This window comes from Crocodylus porosus, unplaced genomic scaffold (genome assembly GCF_001723895.1).
Source record: "Crocodylus porosus isolate Cpor-Errol unplaced genomic scaffold, CroPor_comp1, whole genome shotgun sequence".
NCBI lineage: Eukaryota > Metazoa > Chordata > Crocodylia > Crocodylidae > Crocodylus > Crocodylus porosus.
Genome location: NW_017728931.1, coordinates 41,653,022 through 41,675,496, shown reverse-complemented (window position 1 = coordinate 41,675,496; position 22,475 = coordinate 41,653,022). Strand labels below are relative to the sequence as shown.

Below are 22,475 nucleotides of genomic sequence, written 5' to 3'. Positions count from 1 at the left end.
GAGGCACCCTCGCACTGCCGGACCCTCAGCAGGAGTCCTTACAGCACCTAGTCTACCCAGGTGCCGCTCGCTCCTCTAGTTCTGGGGTATCCTTACCCCTATGGATTGTCTCCCTAGACCCGGGGGGGGTTACGAGGATTACCTCCCTGCCCGCGGGTCTTCTTCCACGGCCAAGCGGCCCGCAGCCGCCGGAGAAGAGTCCCTCCGTCCGAGCCTCCCTTCCCGGTTTCCTCCGGCACGGCGGCCGCCGGCCCCCTTGTTACCAGTTCGTCGTCTAGAGTCGCTACCGCCTCTGGCTCCACAGCTCCCGGCTCCCGCCGCGTGGCTCCCGGGGCAGGCTCCGCCTGGAGCTTCCATCCTCCTCTGCTCGAGGTAGGTGGGCTCCTTTTATTCTCCCGGGCCAGTCCCGGTCCGGCCTGGTCCGAGTTCCGGGAAACGTTAAGCCCCCGGCCCAACTTCCTGGTCGGGCCCCGGAAGTCGGGCGGAACGCCGGGGTTCCCCGCCCGGCCCTGGCCCTTTGGGGTCTTGGCCCCCTCACAGTCTGACACACACCGAAGAGTTTGGTTAAAGTGTAGACTACTGAACATATGTTCAGGAGAGAGAAGGGAGAGCAGAAACATGAAAACAAACCCAGCCACAGGTCTCCCACCTTCCAGGATCCCGAAAGCATGTGCGTAAACTTCTCTCCCAAACGTGAGGCATGCTCCAGGGTGCTCACGCCCACCCATTGGTGTTGGAGCCATATCACTTCAATCCTGAATGTTCTACCCGGAATACTAGAGCACTGTACACAAGGACACCTCTACCCGTGACAATTATGAACCAGTTCTCAGTGATGTTTTGGAATGGTTCAACTGTTAAGTCTGTCCATACCCAAAGAGTTAGTTTTGCGCTCTAATTGTACTTACATGCTTACTGCAGTGGTTTGCTGCTTTTCCCTCACAGATGTATGTGTATGCTGCATCTTGCCACGGTAGGGACAGATCACCTAAAGACTCATATTAATGGCTGTTTTCCAAATATTAAAAGTATAATTTGCTTTTATATATGGACAAGAAAATATTTTGCTACCTTTACACTTTAGTCTAATGTATCAAACATCTGAAAGTACAATCACCAACTACAGGTTTATATGATATTCAGAGCTTACCTCTAGGTATATCGATGGTGGGTTATGCTCTCCTCCAAACTTGTCTAGCAGCGCCTCTATGTGTTCTTGTGTCAATTTAATCATCTGTTTGATATTCCATACCTAAAATACAAATATATATGTCTATATGTAATTACAAAAGATAATCAAAAATGTATCTTAAATAACTAGAAAATATGAACTCGCTTATCTTGCAAGTAAGTTTCAAGTTTTTACTTAAAAGGAAGAAAATTATAAAATCCACATTTTACTGAATTAATTATAGAGTGCACCCTATGAATTATTTTGAATGAATGACGCAAATGAATTATTTTGGGTTACAAAATTTAACAAACAATGAAAACACTTCAGTCTTGAAGAAGGGAGTTGGTTAAAGTATAGGGTAATGGTTACAAATTATACTTGTTAGAGAAAAAATTACAGTTATGTACATATGTTCTATTAACAGGTATGGGAGCCCAGCTCCTCGCGTTGGAACAGAGCTTCTCAGAGGTTTTAAATTAACTCATATTTTGAGGGAAATATTTCACTAATTCACCAGTAACTACTGAGGACTAAGCCATCCCTAAAATAAATAGAAAGAAGAGTTAGATCTCCTCTAATTCTGTAATAATTCTGGAACAGAGTCTATAATCTTCACTCTCACAGCCATAAGACCAAGTTCATGCAGTAGTAGCATGTAAAACAATGCAGAGAACTCAATATGGCTGCCTTCCAAATCCATATGTAAACTCAGACACTGGCTATAGAGGCCAAATTTTCCCTGAACTCATAAACAAATGTTTTGTTAATAGGACCTTAAAACTATGGCCTTGCCAAGAAGCAGCAATGATAATGCAACTCTATTTAGACATCTGTCTTGAAAATAGCAAACTCAGTATACGCAGGTTAAAAGAAACAGAACACCAAACAGATATGCTTTGTCATTTGAAGCGTAAAGGCTTTTATTTGATAAATTCATGTAATAAGATCCCACTGGAATTGGGTGCATGTTTGGGAAGAATATCAAAAGGAGACTTAAGATAGAATTTCAATATTACCTTTGAAAGGCATTTAGTAGAAGTACATACTACTGTACCTTTAGGATACCTAAAACTTTCAAAACGACATACTGGTTACCCACTTCCCAAAACACATTACATTTTAGTGAATATAAGAATCCCAGTCTGTCAGTGTGGCTGGAGACCTTCTCAGCTTCGACCCTACTAAGCTTATGGAGTTGTATTTTCAAAAGTTGAGTCATTTCATAATTTTCACTGACACTCAATGAAATTTTTATTCAAGTCATTTTAACACTTTTGAAAAAAAATCTATCCATCTTAAGGTAAGGTTTAAATCTTAATATCCCTCCCCTACACTAACAATTCTATACATGTCAAGGGTTAGGAGAAACTCTTCCTCCAACTGACACATTGGCTTTCTGTGATAATCCCCATTATAAATGTCTTAATTTTTTTGCTGGAAGTTGGACAGCTAATGACTTCATTCCTTCCTGCACGGCTATCTTTTATTTTGCACCCAGCAACCAATACTCTGAACTGCAGCTTCTTTTATAAAGCTAGAAAAGTAGAAATGAGAAAGGGAGACCCTACATAGCAGCTGCTGAAAAGGAAGCATGCAGCCCTTCTAAAAGGGGAAGAAATTACCTGAAAAATTCAGAGAGACAAGAGGAAAGGAATGGTGAGTACAATTTCTAGAATCCCTTCACCAGCTCCAAGACTATGGGAGAAATCAGCTTCACCTTTTTTTTTTTTTTTTTTTTATGGGCTGGATGATTTAATTCATTATTTGTAAATGATTTTTTCTTTTTTTTTTTTTTTTTTTTTTTTTTTTTTTTTTTTTTTTTTTATGGGTGAAGGGAAGTCCCAGAAAGACAAAGTAGCTGTTATGTGTGTTGTTACAAGCAGCAGAAAGGACACAGCAAGTCATCTACTATTCCTCTTCAGCATGAATCGTGAACTTGGCCTATTTGTCAGAAGGACTCTGCCAGGGAAGTCATCTTCAATTTACTTTGTTAATAAGGAACGATAGGTACATGAATTCCTCACCTCTCTAAACCAATGAACAGAAAAAAAAATATCCATTACTAGTGGACCATTAAGCAAGTTACATAGAAGATCAATATTCTGTTGATCACAGATGAGTCACAAGTACCTGTGGCATGATTCACTCATGAAAGATCTACCAACTCAATCTGGGATGACTGTTGTGGCTCTAATAATGTGTAGGCAGACAATACAATTAAGCTTTTTCTTTGTTGAGAAGTATACTTGGTAGGAGTATTCTGTGGAATGCCATCCAATCAATATTCACAGAGTTTCTGATGAGCCATAATTAGTCTACCTGCTTGAATGGACCATTTTTGGGGGGTATCAGGTCACCTATACCAGGTGTACAAAGAGCAATTTTTGAAAATTAAGCTTTATACAGATACATTGCATCCCAGTCAGGAAAAATCTAAGATTACTTTAATTTTGACTGAGGGACTCTCAGTTCTCTCTCAACTTCAGTTTGATCCTAAGCAAGCCAGTGCTTTGCAGAGATTATGAGCCACGCTTGGTTTAAGATGACTACCACAACTGGTCATAATAACCAGACAGCCTCTTTAAGCGTTGTATGCACAATGCAGTTACAACTGGGGACATCGGGGCTATTCTCAAGACTTGGATTCTTTCTAAAATCTGCTGGCCACAGTAACCTCTGTTAGGTTGATATGATATCATCAATAGCATCTTGTTAAGAAAGCCTCATGGCCAGACAGGGTTCTCAGCATGACATATTGCCATGTTACCATCTATGTTGAAAAATCCAACTTTCCAGATGTTTATTTCATAGCTTTCATAGACATTAGGGCTGGAAGGGACCTCAGAAGATCATCAAGTTCAGCCCCCTGCCCAAAGGGCAGGAAGTCAGCAGGGGTCATAGGATCCCAGCAAGATAGACATCCAAATGTCTCTTGAAGGTGTTCAAGGTAGGTGCTTGAACGACCTCCGGCAGCAGTCTATTCCAAACCTTGGAGGCTTGCACAGGAAAGAAGTTCTTCCTCATATCCAGCCTGAAACGGTCATGGAGAAGTTCGCGACCGTTCGATCTTGTCACCTGTCTTTAGAATGAAAACAATTGTCCCCAGCAGTACAACCAAGTGCACCATCTCCTTCCATTTATCCGAAGGAAAATTCAGTCTACAAGCTCCAACAGTTCTGGAGATCATTCCATCCTGGGAGCTATGTTTTGCTAGAAAAAAAAAAAAATCCTATTTTTGACCCTTAAAAAAAATCTTTATAAGGCCTGCTTAAGGTTACAGAACACATTGTTGGATAAAAGAACAATTATACAATTGGATACAAACTAGGTAAGCACATAATGTGTTGCACCTATTCTCTAGAATAATCAAAACATAAAACAACCAGAAAACAACCAGAATTATTAGCACTCCCCTGTAAGTAACCTATGATGCAACCAGTGATTAGGCCAAATTCTCTCCACACATGTACTGGCAAAAATAGAGAGAGCATAGCAAGTCACCTGACTCAGAAGTAGTTCAATTATTACATATTTGTCATTTGTGCTTCTTCTATGAAAATTACTGCATCCTTTATATACATAATGCCTCTGTCTTTTATGCAGAAGTATAGCTAAATTAAATGTTTCTGCTTTAATTTAGTGGCATGGGGTCAAGTGTGCGTGTGTGTGTCCGCACATATTTATATATTTTATTTTTAATTAATTTATTTTTTGCCAGGAGAAGGCAGATTTTCTTAATCCGTTTGTTAGGTTATTTAAGCCAAATTCTGTAGCCCCACTAGACCATGTTGAGAGGGACCAAATCTTCAATGAGAGATTTGTAGGAAACCAGTCACCTCTCCTCTGTAAAAAGATCTTTAAAGCATACATCAGCATACGCAAGACCAACAACTGAAAGATCAGTTTTGCACCTTAAATATCTTGAGCATTCTATGGTGAAATTCATGTTAACAAATGACAAACAAACATCTGACAAAATAGGCTGTAGCCTATGAAAGCTCATGACTGTGAATAAGTTAGTCTAAAAAGTGCCACACTGCCCTTCCTTCTGTCTAACTTCAGATTAATATGGTTAACTCTTTCTCTACACCAAGGTCAACAATGCCTGGAGAAACATCTAATAAATACTTAAATAAGTCTCTTTTGGGTTCCAAGTTTCTTACAAGTTCCACAGAACTGTGAAAGACTGTGTAGAAATTCTAGAAGTCCTGACACAAGAGAAATTGGAAGAACCATATATTAACAGGGAACAAGGGCTTTTTCAAACTCAGATGCAGCATGGATATGCTCTACCGTGGTTAGGACAACCATCACAACTATCATTTATGTAATCCTTGTCCCTCTAACAATGTATTCATTTAATCTAGGCAGACCCAAAGACTTTCAAAGAGATACGTTTTAACATTGTGTCTACAAGCTTGATTGTTCTTTGTATGTATGCATGCATTGGGCCTGGGCAGAGCAACTAGTATTCGCTTCAGATTTGACCAAGTCGGGGAACAGTGATTTGAATCACTGTCCCAAATCGATTCAGCCGAATCTGAATTAGAGATTTGGCTGTCGCCGAATCAAACAGACGCCCCGTCCCCTCCCTGCTATGCCAGCACCATCAATGGCTGCCCCACCCGGCCCCAACATCCCGGCTCTTTAAAAAAATAAAATAAAAAGCCTAGTATTTGCTGGCTGTTGCCAGGCAGGGGGAGGCGATCTCCACTGCCCCTCACTTCAAAGGGGCCTCTGCCATGGGCCCCCAGAAGCCCTGACAACAACTATGGGTGAATGCAGGGGTTTTTAAAAAAATTTTGAAGAGCCAGTACCCTGGGGCCAGGCAGGGCAGCCATTGATGGGGCTGGGAGAGCGGGCAGGGATCAGGGGGCACTCAGGGCGCTGGGGGAACAGGCAGGAGATGAGGCCTGGTAGGGGTCCCCCCATGGTCCCCTCCCCCCTCCTCCAGCCTGGCCTGCCCCCTACTTACCAGCATGAAGTCCAGGTAAAGCTCCCTGTGGCTCCTGATTTATTGGTTTCCTGATTCAATTCAGATTCAAAGATTCAGCAGCTGAACTGAGCCGAATCACCTCCAAATTGAATCAGCACCCGAAGCTTCACACAGCCCTAGTATGCATGTAAGTGTTGGCAGTGGGAGAGGAAAAACATTATCCAACTGTCTTATAAGAAATACTCCATACTCGGTAACCCAAACTGTGTCTCCAATTATCAACATTAATCATATTATCCTTTCAGATGCATTTATTTACAGTTATTTCAAGAGTATTTCCTTACACTACATCAAATACCAAACTGTTTAGAGTCTGATGACTAATCATGGAAAATTACTACAGTATTTAAAAGCTACATACAACTGGATTTGGTAACAAACTGGGAGAGAAAACTACCTTTGGACCATGAAGGAAGTAGTTGTGGGAACAAGGCTGCTATATGACTACTGTCAAGATTTAAGTGGGGTCTGATTCCCCTTTCTAAATAGTGCTGCAATGAAGGTGACAAACTAATGCAGCTACAGAGAGAGCCAGAAGATCCAGGTTCCAGATGCAGTTACACTTAACCACTGTGGATAGTCTTCATATGTTAGTTTTGTGAAGTAATCAAAAAGAACTACCTACTCTAAGTCATCGTAGTTTCATAGTTTCTAGGGTCGGAAGGGACCTGAGCAGATCATCTAGTCCGACCCCCTGCCATGGCAGGAAAGAATACTGGGGTCAAATGACCCCAGCAAGATGTTCACCTAACCTCCTCTTAAAGACCCCCAGGGTAGGGGCCAACACCACTTCTCTTGGAAGCTGATTCCAGACCCAAGCCGCCCTGACCGTGAAGTAGCGCCTCCTGATATCTAACCTAAACTTACCCTCTGCCAGCTTGTGACCGTTATTCCTGGTCACTCCTGGCGGTGCTCGTGAAGCAATGAAGACACTAAAAGAGCTTACAGCAACTCCATACAGTGAAGACCACAGTACTCAAGAACGTAAGTTAGCAACATTTTCAGGCAGCAGGCCAGATTCCCCTGCTGCAAGACCACCACCAGAGCTCCTGGGCTCCATGGAGGGCAGATCTGGTCTGAGGGCTGTAGAGTGCTGCTCTAAAAGGCTTGGGATATGAAATTTGGTGGCGCACACTCAGGGGTAGAGTTTTACTCTGAGCATGAATCAGTTTAATTTTTCAAGCAAGAAAAAAGCAACATACAAGATCTGGTGACTATCCCCCATGTTAGATGATGTTGTACCCACAATTACTGGAGGAAGGGAAAGGTCTCTCTTGCTCCATGAAAAGAAAAAGTTCCGTGCAGATTGAAATTTATAAACTGCAGATCATTTGAGTGATTTACTGGCACACCAATAAAGAAAACTTCAAAAAAAAGGCAATCTCCCCTGCACCCATTTTCCATGGCAATTGCTCTTAATGAAGTAAGATAGCAACAGCTATATTAATATTCCCCAATTACTTGTCACCAGTAGACCAGCAGTGCTCAATCTTTTTGCCCTGTGGGCCGGATGGGCAGTTCCCACCCCTGGCACATAGGGGTAAGGCGGCATGGCCCAGCCCCAACCCCGAGCTGGATTCTTAGGTCTTGGGAATTTGGCAGCAGGAGAGCGGTTGCAATATTAATTGCCAGTGCTCACCACCACCAAATTTCCTGATCTATGGGGAACCACAAATTGGATACCAGGGTTCTTTAGGCCAGATTTGAGCCTGGCGTTGAGCGCTCCTGAGCTAAGCAGTTCAGTACTCGTGAGTTTCCAGATGGAATTTTCCTCCATTTGTTACTGCTCTTTTGTCTGTAAGCATTTTCATAAAGGCCAAGTCTTACTAGCCAATTATAGTTCTGCTTGCACCATACAAACTCATTACCATCCCCCAGTGGAGGTCAAAGAGGAAGTAACAATAAGAGACGGAGGGCTACAACTTGGTGAAAGAGTTTAAGTATCATACTATAATGGCATGTACTCTTAAGTGCATGGTAATGTGTCATATTATAGCTATATTATTAGTCACCCAAAGGATCAGTACTCTGATAGACCACAGCACTGTTTTGGGACAGGATAGAAAGAGACTATCCCCCCCGCCCCCCCTGAGCTGATGTAATGTTAGCAAAACCCCAACAGTTACCATGACAGAGAAAAAAGAAAGCTTCTGTCATCTTAGCTAATATAATTTGGGCAGCTGGTGGTAACTGTCCCTAGCACTGTAAATGGTTCTGTTAACTTAGCTAAGTCAGTGCACCTCTATAATACGGACAAGCCCCACATCTGCTAGTTCATATACTTAGCTAATAGTTTGGCCCACTACCTCTGCTGTCTCCCCTCTCATCGTATTAGAAGATGTCACAAACACCATAGAAACAATCATTTTCACACAGCAAAAACAGGAACCCTACTGAAAGGGAAGAGGGCAAGTCTAATGTGAGCCTTAGTAAAATTTACATTACTGTAACTAAAGTTTGCTGTCTCTTATTTCAGGATTTCTTTCATTATCAGGGCATCGAATGACAGCTACTCAAATTTTGTTTGCAAAATGCTATTAGTCCTCTTTGATGCGTTTACAGGACCAAAAGTAACAGGTATTTGTAATTTACAGTTTTTTCCTGTTTCATTCTAAAGGCAACTGTGGGTACCCCCTACCAAGTTCTGCTCCTAATCTGGATGAATCTTTTGAAGTAGTTCATTTGTCACTTTTTTCCATATTCATAACCTTATCAGACATGGGTTGCCTTGTTTGTTTTGACAATTATAAAAAAGAAAAAGTTTAATTAAATTAAAAAAAAAAAATCAGTATGAAGACAAGGTGCAAGTTTCACCTTTGAAGCAGATATGGATACTTCTATAATCTGCAATCTCTCTTTCCCCCCACAAATAAGAGTTTAACCAATAATCTCAGTATTTACACTTTAACTTCACTTTCATTTCTTTCTTCAGCCTCTGTCTTCTGATATTTGCTTTGTGTAAGAACATTTCTCTGAAAAACATCATTAGATGAGAGATTACAGTAATTGATGACTGCCTATTAAACAGCAGTTTGTAGACAGGAATATCAACCGTAGGTATTAATATTTCTTTCACTTAGATCATTAAACAATAACATGCTATAGCTAATTCTGCAGATATAGTTTAGCATCCAAAGTCCCTTCCAGGTGCTATATTTCCTGCATTTTCATTAAACATGTTTGTTCATGGGCAGTAATTCTGTCACAATAAGAAACAGGTAAATGCCTAGATTAAATGTTGGTGAAGACCATTTCATTCATGCTGGCTTGAACATAAACTAGTTTAAAGTAGACTAAGGAAGATTTGAAATCTCTCTGAATGGCTATTAAAAAAGTGACAGCAAAATTAGTCATCAAAACTAGGATATAAACACTGATCAATTTTCTTAATTTGGTTGAGAAGAGCAAAACTTACAATACGGCACTAAGAGAGCTAGCTGTCATAAAACAGGTCATTTTGCTCCAAATTTAACACTGCAGAAGCTATTGTCCTATTGCCAGACTTTCAATTCCTTCCATTAAAACTCAAACATTCATTAGAACTAATGGACAGCCACCCAGTAAAGCAGCCACATGCACACATTTTAGAAGCATGCTCTAATCAAACAGAGCAGCCTTACTAATTACACTGGCAAGGACCCCAAAAAAAAAAAAAATTAAAATCAACCTGAACTAAAAGTCGTATTCTACTCCTAGCACTATTGCTTCCAAATTGACAGGGCAGAGAACTATAACTATCAAAATCATTGAAGCGAAAGCTTCCAAATATCTTAAATACTGGACAACACAAATCAAAAATTTAATGTGGTGATTTTTACCCAGAGTGGCACAGCACCCTGTGGAGCCGCAAGATACTTCAATGGGTGCTATGACACCTGGCCCCTATGAGAGGAGGTAAATCCTGGCTCTTCTGCACTCCAGGCACCATACTCCCAGAGGCAGATCCAGAGAGGGGTGCAGAGGTGTAATCACCTCCCGACCTTTGAATCCTGGTGCAACCAAAGTTTAAAACCAACTCTATAGCAGTAACAGCAGCATTTCTATTCAGGCAGCAGTATGAATAGAAACATGTAACCATTCATATATTGAAAGCTAGTACTACTTTACTGGTTATTGCTTAGTACAGGGCAGAGAGCACTCCAGCAGGGAAGGGGCTGGGGGGTGGGGGGGGAGAGAAGGGAAAGGAAGCTGCACAGTACACCTGAAGGCAACAGGGCAGGCAGGAGGGAAGTGTGAGAAGGAACAGAAGGGGGAGGGGGGGGGAACTAGTACCTAGTATGATGGAAACAGCAGGGGAGTCTTTAGGGGCCCGATCCTTCTTGCTGCAGTGCAACCCTGGCCTCTTTCCCACCATCTGCCTCAAGGCATGCATGCACCCAGTACTGGGAATGAGCCAGGCCAGGGCTCTGCAGACCCCAATGCAGCTGCTTGTAGCCTCCCTATTACCTGCCATGGCCAGCCCAGGCTCCAGACAGACCCCTGCCACATACCACCAAGCCCAAACCACTCACAGCAGGAAGCTACCAAGCAGCTGCACCAGGGTCCACAGAGCCCTGGCCCAGATCACTGCTGGTAGAAGATGCCATGTGCACCTCGGGGCAGATAGCAGAGAAGGGGCCAGGGCTGAACTGTCACAAGAAGAATCGGGGCCCTCATGACTTTTCTGTCATACAGCCAGAGGCATGCCTGCATCTGCTGCCAGCAATAAGCCAAGCTTGGGCTCCACAGCCTCTGGTGCAGCCACTTGCAGCCACAGCCCCCAAACACAGCAGCAGTGGACAAGGTGCTTTCCCAGCCTACTGCTGCTTGCCAGCACTGAGGGCTGGGACTAGCTGAAGGAAGCAGCAGCAGCAGCAAGCCCAGCAAAGCCCCATAAAGCTGCCATGGCAGCAGCAGGCAAGGGGCTTTCCCAGCCTGCTGCTGCGGCTGGAGAACAAGTGAGTACAGGCAGGGGCCGGCCCCCAGTAGATATGTGTCATCAGTTAACCATTTTATGGATAACATTAGGGGAGTTTAAATGGGTATTTAATTAATCAGTATTTACATCCCTAGGCAGCAGTGACTGAGCCAACTGACCTCAAGGTTTATAATCTACCCAATTCCTTCTAAACTCTTTATTCCACAGGTCTTGATGACCTTTTCTTCTTTTAAATGGTCCTGATGTTCCACTAAACAAACTAGCCTTTCTTCTGCATTTCTGATCTGTTAGCTGCTCCTGGCAAAGAAGCTCCTATTTCACAGCCTTGCAAACTGTTTTCTACCCTAGCGAAAAACATTAGCTCAGGTGTTTGGGGCAAGGAGGAGGGGAATTTTCAGTGAAGCACTGGATGCACTGTCAAGACGGCTAGATTTTGTTTCACAAATCTGAAAAGTGAGGTCTGTTTAATTCTAATGACTGCAGAACCAATGAAACAACATTTTTTTAAAATTATTTTTTGCCCAGTATGTTAGGTTTTTCATACATAATAAATGATATAGCAAATGAATGTATATACTAGTATTTTTATATTTGTTTTTGTTCTGACCTTTAACTGACTAATACAGCTAGCTCTAGGCCACTAGCTTATTACTAAAGCTTGTAGTTTAACTTTATAAAAATATGCATTGTGTTATACACCATGATGATGTGCCATACCATCTGCACCCCTCTTTTCAAAATCCTAAATCCACCTATGCTTACACCTGCCAGTGTCGCAGCATCACTCCTCATAGCCCCTCCCACCAGCTCCAGGAGCATCAAAGGAGCAGGGGAACAATTGTGCTCCACCCTTCTGGCAGGCTCTGCATCAAACCCCTGTACTCCAAGTGCCATGCTCTGCTGGAGGCAGGCAGAAAGATACGGCAGATGAGTGTTTTTTCCATCCTGGTTCCTTTTCCCATTCTTCCAACGCTCCAGGAGATAGTGGGAGAGGCTGAGGGGAACAGTCCATCATTCAAGTCCCTAGAAGGGCAGCAGCTACGGTAGGGGTCACACGTATTACAGTCAGGTATAGACTCCAGGCAGGGAGGGGGCAGGCAAGGAGAGGGCAGGGCTTAGAAGGTTCCTGCCCCTACCACCTTCATCTGACACCAGTCTCTGCACCAGCAGCCACTGTCACCCCCTTCTACCTCCTGCAGGGGCAGCTGCCCCATTCAGGGGTCAAGTGACCCTCCCCCCAATCTGCTCTGCCAACCAGCCCCTGCCAGCACCGAGCACCATCCACCACCACTACCATGTTCTCAGGGGTGCCCAGTCTGCTGCAGCCTGCCCTACCATGCCACAAGATTCTTTTAACAGTGCTCTGGGGTTCAAGAGGATAATAAGCAAAGGAAAAAAATGAATTAGTCTTGAAATAGGATGATACTAAAATGAGAAAAATTACAGGGGTGCCTTAAGTCTAAAAAGGTCAGAAGCCACTGACCTAATCTGTTCAGCCCTCAAAGGGCACCCCACACAAACTATTATTGTGTTTTGCGAGTATATTCTGGCCTAAACATGTCAGGAGGAAAGGGAGAGAAAAAAGAGCAAAATCAAGTGGAGTGATTTATTTATCATTTTTCATTCTTAGCTAAGAAATATTTGACACTTCCAATTAAGACTACTTAGGTTTTATATACTCTGTTCTCTTTCTTTCTACAGATTTTCATTCCATAAATCTCAAAGCACAATAACAAAACAGTGATTACCCCCTTTTTAGAGGTAAGTGAACTGACAAATTGAAGTGAATTATTCATGACTGCAGAAAAGGCAAAACTTGACAGAACTCCAGTCTCCCAACTTGCAATCCCACATTTTTCTACTGGACCACACTGTTTACAGAGTACAAAAGCAACAAGGGTAGTTAATTAACATTTAGTGGGGACTGCATGCTGTTTTTAAGTTGTTAAGTATTTGCAACCTGCCTGTAGAGGGAGGAAGGAACAGAAAAAAATTATTCTGGAAAATAATGTTTCCAGTTTGTCCTAACGCACTCCAGTCATCCTTAAAGGGTGCAAAGGACCATTTTATTTGGGGAAACTGAAAAAGAAAAGCAATAGGGGGGGCATTTTAACTAAGGTAGAAGGGATGGGGGTGTTTTGTTTGTTTGTTTGTCCGAGCCAATTACATGTTTGTCTAAGCAAACTGGAAATCTATTAGTACAGAGAATCTGGTAGAAAAAACAAATCCTGCAGCTACCCAAATGCTAGACTGGAGAATACAGTAATTTATACTATGCTTCAAAATGATCTTAAGATAAACAGGCAGAAGAAAAATATTTTGTTTTAATTTTACAAAGATTTGCAAGCATTATCATTTTTTTTTAAATTAAAACTATAACATTTTGAAAGATAACCTATGTTGAAAGCTGTATCAGGTTATAATTTGATTCAACCAAGAAGATGGATGCACAGATCCAAGAGATCCCCAACAGCTGATTAGGTTAAGAAAATCATGTTAAATATGGAAGAAAAAAATATATATATATATATATAAAAAAACTGTAAATTTCTGCGACAATCAGAAAAGCAACCGTATGTGCCCAAACCAAATCTTGAACACTTGACCCCTCTTAACCTTTTCAAAAATTCCAGCAGTCATAAAAGTAAAAAATACAGCAGAATCACTGCAAACATTGTGGAAAATTAATCAAGTGCTTATTATATCTAAATGTTAATTTTGCAGAGTTTTTCAAACATTGTTAGAAAAGGAGTTTATAGACGACAATAGGAAAATGAGGTTTACTATTCTAACTTCTGACATGCCTCAAAAAACTTGTCATATACAGGGAACATTTTATATCAAATTACCAGAAACAAACAAAAAGTCATCAAACCCATCATCTAATGCAGTGTTTCCCAACCTTTTCCAGCCCAAGGCACACTTACATTAATAAAAATTTTCCACAGCACACCTGTTAAGGCATTCCCCATCATCACACCTATTGCAGCTCATTGCCATGGCGAAGTTCCGTGGCACACCTGTTCATTTCTGACGGCATAGTTTTGTGCCTTGGCACACTGGTTGGGAAACACTGATCTAATGCAACCATTTATATATTTTTAAAATAAATTTGCAGAAAACAGGTAACTCTAACAGAACAGTTTCATATTTAACTTACTGATAACTGTGTTCAAGGGTTTCAAAATGTTGTACTTGAACTATAATCTGTAGAACCTTTTCCAGATGTTAAGTTCTTGTTCTAAGGAATCCCTAATAATCAAACTATTCAGCATTATTGACCGTACATACAATTTCCTTTGTTAGTGACTGTATCTGCTTACTAGGTGCTGTTGGATATGTTAAAGCAAGCTATAGTGCATCTCTAGTAGGCTCTGTAGGCATAAAGGACACTAAGCAAACAGCTCTTCTCTAACAAAGGGTATCAACAACCTACTCACAATGCATTTTGCTAAGGAATATCCTCAAATAACCATCAAAATAGCCAACTTTCACCAAAAACCTGTAAAACCTGCTTATTTTTTTCAAACAAAAGCCTATGATTTTGAAGCTACAACAGTGACTGCAATGCCAGCTTATCTGCTAGGGTTGAATTTGAATTCTCTCACAGGAAAACCAAACCAAAAAAACAAGTACTAATACAGCTTTAAAGGGGAGGGGGAGTAGGCAGGACAACTGAAGAGTTAGGAAGGGAACTCTCAGATCTAGAAAGCTTAGTGGAGAGACAGACAAGGCCATACTAAACAAAAGTGAGGAGGGCCCGTTTAGCTGTGGGATTAGCCACTGCAGAAGTAAACTGTCTGCACAAGAGCTATAAAGACTCTATGATATGAAAGGAAAGCTGTAAGCAGGAGGTGGAATCCTGGACTCCTTAATGGGCTCTGACTTCTACATCTGAAGTCAAGAGCAGGAAGGACAAAAAACTGAAGCAGGAAAATACACATATTGGTGTGTTTAGGATTTTGTCTAGATCTGCTGTTTCTTGTGCCAGCTAAAATAAAGCATTGTGTTCAGGAACACTTATGCCTACATGTCTATGCTTCAATTATTACATCATGAAGAATGAACTACAAGTCCACAGCAGCCACAGAGCTAGGGCTCTGGAAAAGTCAACAACACATCTGAGGGCACAGGAATAACAGATGCATAGGCCCAGTCCGCTCCACTGGCAGGCAATGACAGACTCAGAGTCCTAAAAGTTATCCGCAGAAACTCTGCTCGCATCATAAAGCTTGTTACAAAGCCGAGCACATCCTACCATGGTCAACAGGTAAAAAACCAGAGAAACAAGGGCATTGTTAAAATACTAATGGGGGGGGGGAGGGGTTGGACCTGTATAGTGTGGCATATCCATGTAGGAAAGAACATGGAGGAGGAGTGAGGCTTGGGAGGGCTCACACACCACATCAGCAGCCTGTGCAGTGTGGTGAAGGGGGGCATCACACAGTGTAGCAAGTGGTCCACAAATCCCTTGCCCAGGTTACGTGTGGCCCATGCAGTCTCTAGCTACTCAGAAGTAGCTAGAGCAGCTAGAATTAACCAGAGAGGCCCCTCTAGCTTCTTCATATGGCCTCTAGCTACTCAGACATTGGACAGCCATGCTATAAAGCATTCAAGAAGGGAAATAATTCTTCCTGACTCCTGCAGACAACTAGCAAAACCCTGAAACAACCTCCCATACAGAAAGAGTACTGCAGCCTGCCATTATGCTTAAGAATACATGGGTATCAACCTCACCTGGGCCCATGGGTTGCATTCAGACTGTGGAGCTCCTTAGAGCAGTGGTCTCCAAAGTGGGGTGCGCACAAGACAATCCATTGGGGTGCAGGAAGAAAATATTAGAACTTCTATTTATATTAATATACATATATTGGAGGTGTGTGCTCATAAAATTTTACTGATAGGGGTGCGTGTGATGATCAAAAAAGTTTGGAGACCACTGCCTTAGAGGACAACCCAGTGGCAGCCCCACCCTCAAATTCCAAGTGTCTCTGGAAACCCTTCACAGTTCATACCTTTGACACCCCTGGTCTAATATACTGGAGGGGATTCAAAGTAGCCTGAAGTCTGCAGGGAGTTCTAGCTGAACAACAGCTTTAATGAACAGTCAGTGGTAATAAGAAGACAGTTTCAATGCTGGTGTCTAGTCTTGAAATTACAGTGATGCAAATAAGAGTAGTAAAGATCAACACCACAGTAGAGTACTATTATTAAGAAGGCATCTAGTACAGCACCATTATCTTTCACTAGAAGAAATAATCCGAAAATATTGTTATGTAAACTTATACTTGGCAGGAAAATGTTTCAAAAGTGAAAAACATATTTCTCTCAAGCAGAAATAGTACAAGCTAAATTTTCACTCAATTCAAGTTATCTTCTCACTAAAGCTGAAGAGAATCTGGATATTTCATGAGAAATAACAGATTTAGAGTTTATTCCTTTTCCAAAACCAAAAATACTTCAATTTTCCTATAAAACCAGGTGTCCAAAAAAGACACTCTTGGAATGGTTTAAAAACAAGTCTGAAATCTGCATTCTTCCTCCCCCCTTCCCACAATAAGAATACTTAGTTAGTTTCTTAGATATGCATTTTTGAGAATTCCTGTGTTTAATAGAAGTACAAAGAAATATGAGTGGAAATAGCTCCAGCTATTAGAAAAAACAAAGTATCCAATGTCAACTCTCACAGTCAAAACACTGATACCTAAGCCTTTTATCCACCTAATTTACATTATATAAATGTATATAAACCTGTCGAGATGCCAAAACTTTTGCAAAGCAAGTTTCTGGTAACAAAATAAGTTGTTAAAATAACTGAACTAACAAATCTACTGTAAGTAGCAAGAAATCCTTTTGAAACACCTAATACAGGAATACACCTGCTAATGTCTAAAAGTATTTCCAGGCTGTGTTCCAATTGCTCCTCCTTCTCAGCAAATATATTTTACATGCTGAACTTAAGTTAAAGTAGAACATCCTATTTAAATGTTAGGCACATTTATGGTCACATTCAGCACACGTCATATACAGTAAGTGAACACAAAAGAAACCCTGTTAAGAGTCAAAATAAGATGTACTCCAAATGATATGAGCAATTAAATGCAAAAATTATTTAAATCTCCGTAGCCTTCCAAGGCACATTTACACGAACTATAACCTCACAACTAGGGATTGGTTTTTGTTCTGTGTTTCCACAGTGCCTAGCATAATAGGTCTTCTAGGCATTACCACAATACAGAGTAATGGGGTTTTTTTTAGACTGCCTGTATCACCTCACAGTCACACTACTTATTTGTTATTGAGGTCACAAAAAGAGTTTCTTTCCTGGATTTATTTCCTCATTTGTATGCTATTTTAAAGTTTCTATGCATGTATGAATTAGACATGGGTGAATTTATCATGCCCAACCATTAATCAACATCAGGAGTCCAGCAGCTCTGGGTCTCTTTTGGGGAATTCCCAAGCCTCTTATTTCAATTCTCTCACCAAGTGAACTGGAGACCTCCAGTGGCAGCTGCTGCACAGGGTCCTAACAACGGGCACCTTTGTCCACCACTTTTACCTGGTGGTGTCAGCAGCCTGCCCTTTCTTCATGGAGGTGGTGGAGGAAACTCTCTTCCATGCCTTCCTGGACTGCCGTCTGTTCTGGCCACTATTTGCTATTGAGAGCACCCTCTTTGGTGCACTGGACTTGGACCTCTCCCGGACAGTATACAATTTCTCGATCCTGCACCAAGAAGCCAACAGGAGCATGATCTGCCTGGCCAACTTCCTGCTGGACCAAAGCAAAATGACCCTGAAGAGCTGCAGAAACAAGCTTGCAGGGGCTGGCTTCAATGATGCCCTACAAGTCTTTTATTTCCTGGTCTAGGTGCATGTTACATTTGAGTCTGGACACCACTTTGCAACAACGTGAAGTAGTTTGTGTTGCACTGGGCCCCCAAGAAGAAGTATTCAAGGTGCAAGACAGACAGCTAGCGGAGGGGGTTTCAATCTCTGGTAATACATGCATTTCTGTTACTGACAAGTGGTTCACACACAGCCCTGGGGATGAAGGAGGGAAAGGCACACACTTTTGCTCTTTCACTTTTACCTTCTGGGTTTTTTTGGATTTGTTTTTGGGTTTTTTGTAAAAAAGGTTTTTAAAAAGTTAAAAGTCTCTCTCAAATAGCACAATGCACTTTGGAGTTTGATCCTAAGCACAGGGGATCCAATTTGAATTATTTAAATAAATATGCAAATAAGCCACAATGAAAGGTATGAAGCCTTTAATCCCAGCTGCCATGCACTCCAAGTACCTCACAGGAAACCCCTGACACTCTTCACTATATCAAATGATCTCTTGCCCAAAGAAACCATCCTGCAGTGGAGCAAACTAAATGAAACAAACTCTATAGTCCAAAAGCTTACCCCAGAGTTTAGTCAATTCTACTTTTCCTCCCATTGCCAACAGCCCTTGTTTTTTTAACCTAATCTCCCCTAAATGCACTTGCCTCCAGGATCAGCAGCTCCCTGTGTCTCTAGGAAGTGCATATTTCATAAGCACGTAACTATTTTGCAATGTATGTACAGCTCTGTAACAAGAGTTAAACCTGCACTATGGTTCAGATTAACGAGACACTAGCCATTAGCTATTCTCTCTGCAGTTCTACACACTTTGTTTTATAAAAATACTTAACTTTATCAAAGTACTATATACACAACACTTCATTATGAAAGCAGTTTTTATCCCAACAATTACGGCTACAGAACCAAAAATCAAAAGCAACAACTTCAAGTTGTGCTCAGACTTAACAGTAACATAGGCATAATTTTGTTCTCAAAAATCGCAAGTCTTAAAATTTGGGAAATAGATTACTGCAACTTTAACCAATGGTCTCATAATAAAGCATTATGCTTTTGCTCCAGATTAGCTACTATGCTAAAATAAAAAACCTGAAATATTCACTTTACAGATTTATAAGAGAGTCAAATTCTTTTCCCTACCTATAACATGACAGGTAGGCAAAAGACGCTGGCAAATTATAAAAATGTAGAAGACCTTATAAAAAAAAACCTAGATTTTCTGTACTGTTTCAGACAGTTCAGATTTGATCCATAAAGGGACGAGAGATGACCTTCAGCTTTTTCCTGAAACCGTTCAACATGCAGAGACTAGCAAATGAAGTCGTACTTTTTGATAGGGCTCTATGCAAGAACTTTCAATTGAAACTTTCATCATCTTTAAGAAAAAAAGATTTTTGTAGTGAAATTATTTGATGGGGAGCTCAACAGAAGCACAAGAGGCTACTAACTATCCTTCTGCATAGCAGACAGTTTGAGAAGGAAGAGAATGGTTTCCTATCCCACAGTGCATCAAGCCACTGTAAAGGATGTGTGCAAAGCATAGACAAAAACAGTAGGTGTTCTTGGTTAAATTACAATATTACAATTTTTGGATGAATGTGGTCAAGTGGAAAACAAATGTTTTTTAAAACCAAGACATAACCTGAGCTAAATTAAGTGCATTTGTTATGAAGAAACATTGGCCATAATCATAATGTTTGTTTAGTTACTTTTTAAAACTCTTATTCTCTTAAACCCTGGGTACAGAATATTTACATCCTCTTCAGTCTATTAGATATGAAAATCTGGTTTTCTACTATGCTAGCCATTCTCTTACCTAAAGCAAAGAGGTCCAAGAGCAGTTACCAGCAAATAGTTGTAATATTTATCTCTATATTTTACGATTACACTATTTTTCCTCCTCATAAATATTATTCAAAAACACAAATAGATTAAAGCTGCTATGAGTCACTTATGAGAGCTTTAGTATTTTCACAACTTGTATGGCATTCAGTACTCAAACTATACTTTATAACCTCTTTTCTTATATGGAATAAAGTCTCAATTTTCACCATGCCATTAGCAAAGTTTCAACTACAGAAATTACTCTATGGTCTACTACAAAAAAAATAATGGTATTAAAATGAGTTAGACAAAAGTGATAAGAGGATGAGTGAAGAGATTTGACTTGGAAGGAAAGAACTAACAGACAAGGGATTGAGGTTGCAACCCCAACACTGCCAGAGATCCATTTTATACATCTCAGTTCTCATCTCTGTACAGCATACTGTAAAAACACAGTACCTAAGGGTGTATGATACATAACCTATATCCGTGAACTACTGATACTTCTGAATTGAAAGTATTCAAAATATTAAAGTGTTTTGGGGGAAGAAATACGGCAACTGACTAACAAAGTAAATCTGAATTAAATAGTTTAGGACTAGAAGTAAAGTCTAATGACTTAGGGCAGCACTACAGTGACTTAGGCAGGGGTGGCCAACCTGCAGCACATGTTTCAGGAGTGGCACAGGAAGCCTCTGTGTGTGGCAGGTGGCAGGTAAGGGAGGGGACAGGCAGGGACCAGAAAGCTAAGCAGCACACTGGGCAGGAGAAAGGGATCCAAGTGGCACATGGGGAGGGTGTGGAGTTAATCTGCAAAAAACATGGGTCCCCACTGGACTCCGGCAACCAGGCTCCTCAAATATACAAACTTTTGAAGTTTTACCAAGGCATGTGTTCACTGAGAACACAGGAAAAGGAAGACAAATTGAATACAGGTGGGAAGTGAACGTTCACCAGTTAAACAACATTTAACTCCTGTTATGAAGGCAACAAGTAGTTTAGACCTGAATAAGAGGCTCCACCTGGATATATCTTAACTTCCCCAAACACCCCATTGTTATTTTTTTAACTGATTAAAAGGACTAGACTAGGATCAGGACTTCTGGACTCTAAACCCAGCTGTACAACAGACCATGCATGTGGCACCAGGCCACTCACTGTTGCCGCGGTAGGAAATTTAGACCCAAGCACCCTGCATTTCTACACTGCCTGCAACCCCAGCTTCTCCCAATGTTTTACTGACAGCAGAGATTTAAGTATCACCCTGACAGCCAGGTGGGTAGCATCTCTTTTCTTTCTTCCCAACTGCGAAGCCATGAAAAGGAAGATGCATGAACCAGGAAAGAGAATGCAGGTGTCCTGCCCACCAGCCCAGCGCCCTTCTTTCTAAGCATGTTTCCTGTTCCAGGTCAAGTCAGCCAAACCAGCTCCAAACCATATCAATTTAAGCAAAACTCAATCGTTCCAAAAACCGTGTCAACTGAGCAGGCTGAACTCCATCAGTCCGAGCCCCATGTCCGGTGCTACAATTGGTGACACCCGCCACCCAGACCCATCCTCCTGGGACTTAGGATGCCTGCCTGCCAGTTATTTTGGGAGTATCTGATGTGCAGGCCCAAGCCTGGAGGTCTTGGGGTGCAGATGCCCCCAGATACTCCAGGTGAACATCCTCCACCTCAGATGCTTCAGTCCAGGACTTCAGATACTCCCTCCGCTCCCTCTTGGCCCACAAGAGGCCTTCTCACCCAAGCAGCTCGTCTGGGGACAGCAAGACATGGGGGCTAAGGGCTTGCGTGCCCCCACCCAAGCGCTCCCACGGAAATGTAGAGAATGAGACTGGAAGGGGCCTCACTGACCCTGACCCCTGCTCAAAGCGGGACCAGCCCCAAGTTCACCATCCCAGCCAAGGCTTTGACACTTAACCCCACCTCAAGCCTGGAAATACCCCCCCTCGGCCCCCATACCTGTGTTTTGCCCCCCTCCTTCAGAGAAAGTTCCTCCTAATGCCCAACCCCAACTTCCCCGTCGCTCCCTTCCCGGGGGCCCCAGCCCCAGGACCGCGGCCCCCCGGGGCACGGTCACCTGCTGCCCGGTGGGAGGCCCGGGCGCGACCCCGCGGAGCCGCGGGTCAGGGGCCCCGGCCGGCCTCACCTCCTCGGGCACGGGCGGCTCGGTGCTGCCCCCCGCGCAGCAGGGCCCGGCGGGCGGCGGCGGCTCAGGCTCCATGTCCCCGTTGAAGAGCGAGGCCCCCTCGGCGCTGCTGCCGCTGCTCAGCGCCGCCATCTTGGCTCGGAGCGCCCGGGCGCGGGAGGGAAAGAGGGAGGGGGCGGGGGAGCCGGGCCGCCCCCAGCCGCGACCCGTAGCGGGAGGGGGAGGGGGCACCCGAACCAGCCTGCTCCCAGCGGCCCGCGCCACCGGCACGTCACCCCCCCGCCCGTGACGTCACCCCGCAGGACCGTGGCGCCCAGTGCGCATGGGCCGCGTGACGTCACCGGGGAACACCCTGACGTCACGGCGCAGCCGCACGTCAGCCCGGGGTGGAGGGCGTGCGGCGTTCCAGGCCCCTCCCCCCGAAAGGGCTCCCCTCTGCCTAGGTACCCCCACGCGGGAGGGCTGCCCCGGGCCCTCGCTGCTGCCTCAGGGATCCGCCCCTTGGCCTACCTCACTGACTGACCTTCTTCTCTTAACGGCCACCTCCCTCCTCTGTCGCCACTACA

General features: G+C 42.9%; 1 protein-coding gene across 2 annotated transcripts in view; it reads right to left on the bottom strand.

Annotated features, from left to right (window-relative positions):
* BRAF (B-Raf proto-oncogene, serine/threonine kinase) overlaps positions 1-22,151 on the bottom strand; it is a 130,508-nt gene extending 108,357 nt beyond the window's left edge. The window contains exons 1-2 of one of the 2 annotated variants that reach the window (XM_019544680.1): positions 21,910-22,151; positions 1,151-1,252 (exon numbers count right to left, since the gene is read on the bottom strand). In XM_019544680.1, the coding sequence (XP_019400225.1) occupies positions 1,151-1,252; positions 21,910-22,041 (234 nt within the window). In that variant the 5' untranslated portion in view covers positions 22,042-22,151. The remainder of the gene's footprint in view (positions 1-1,150; positions 1,253-21,909) is intronic. The other variant, XM_019544679.1, reaches the window with a different exon arrangement.
* Positions 22,152-22,475: the final 324 nt, after the last annotated feature.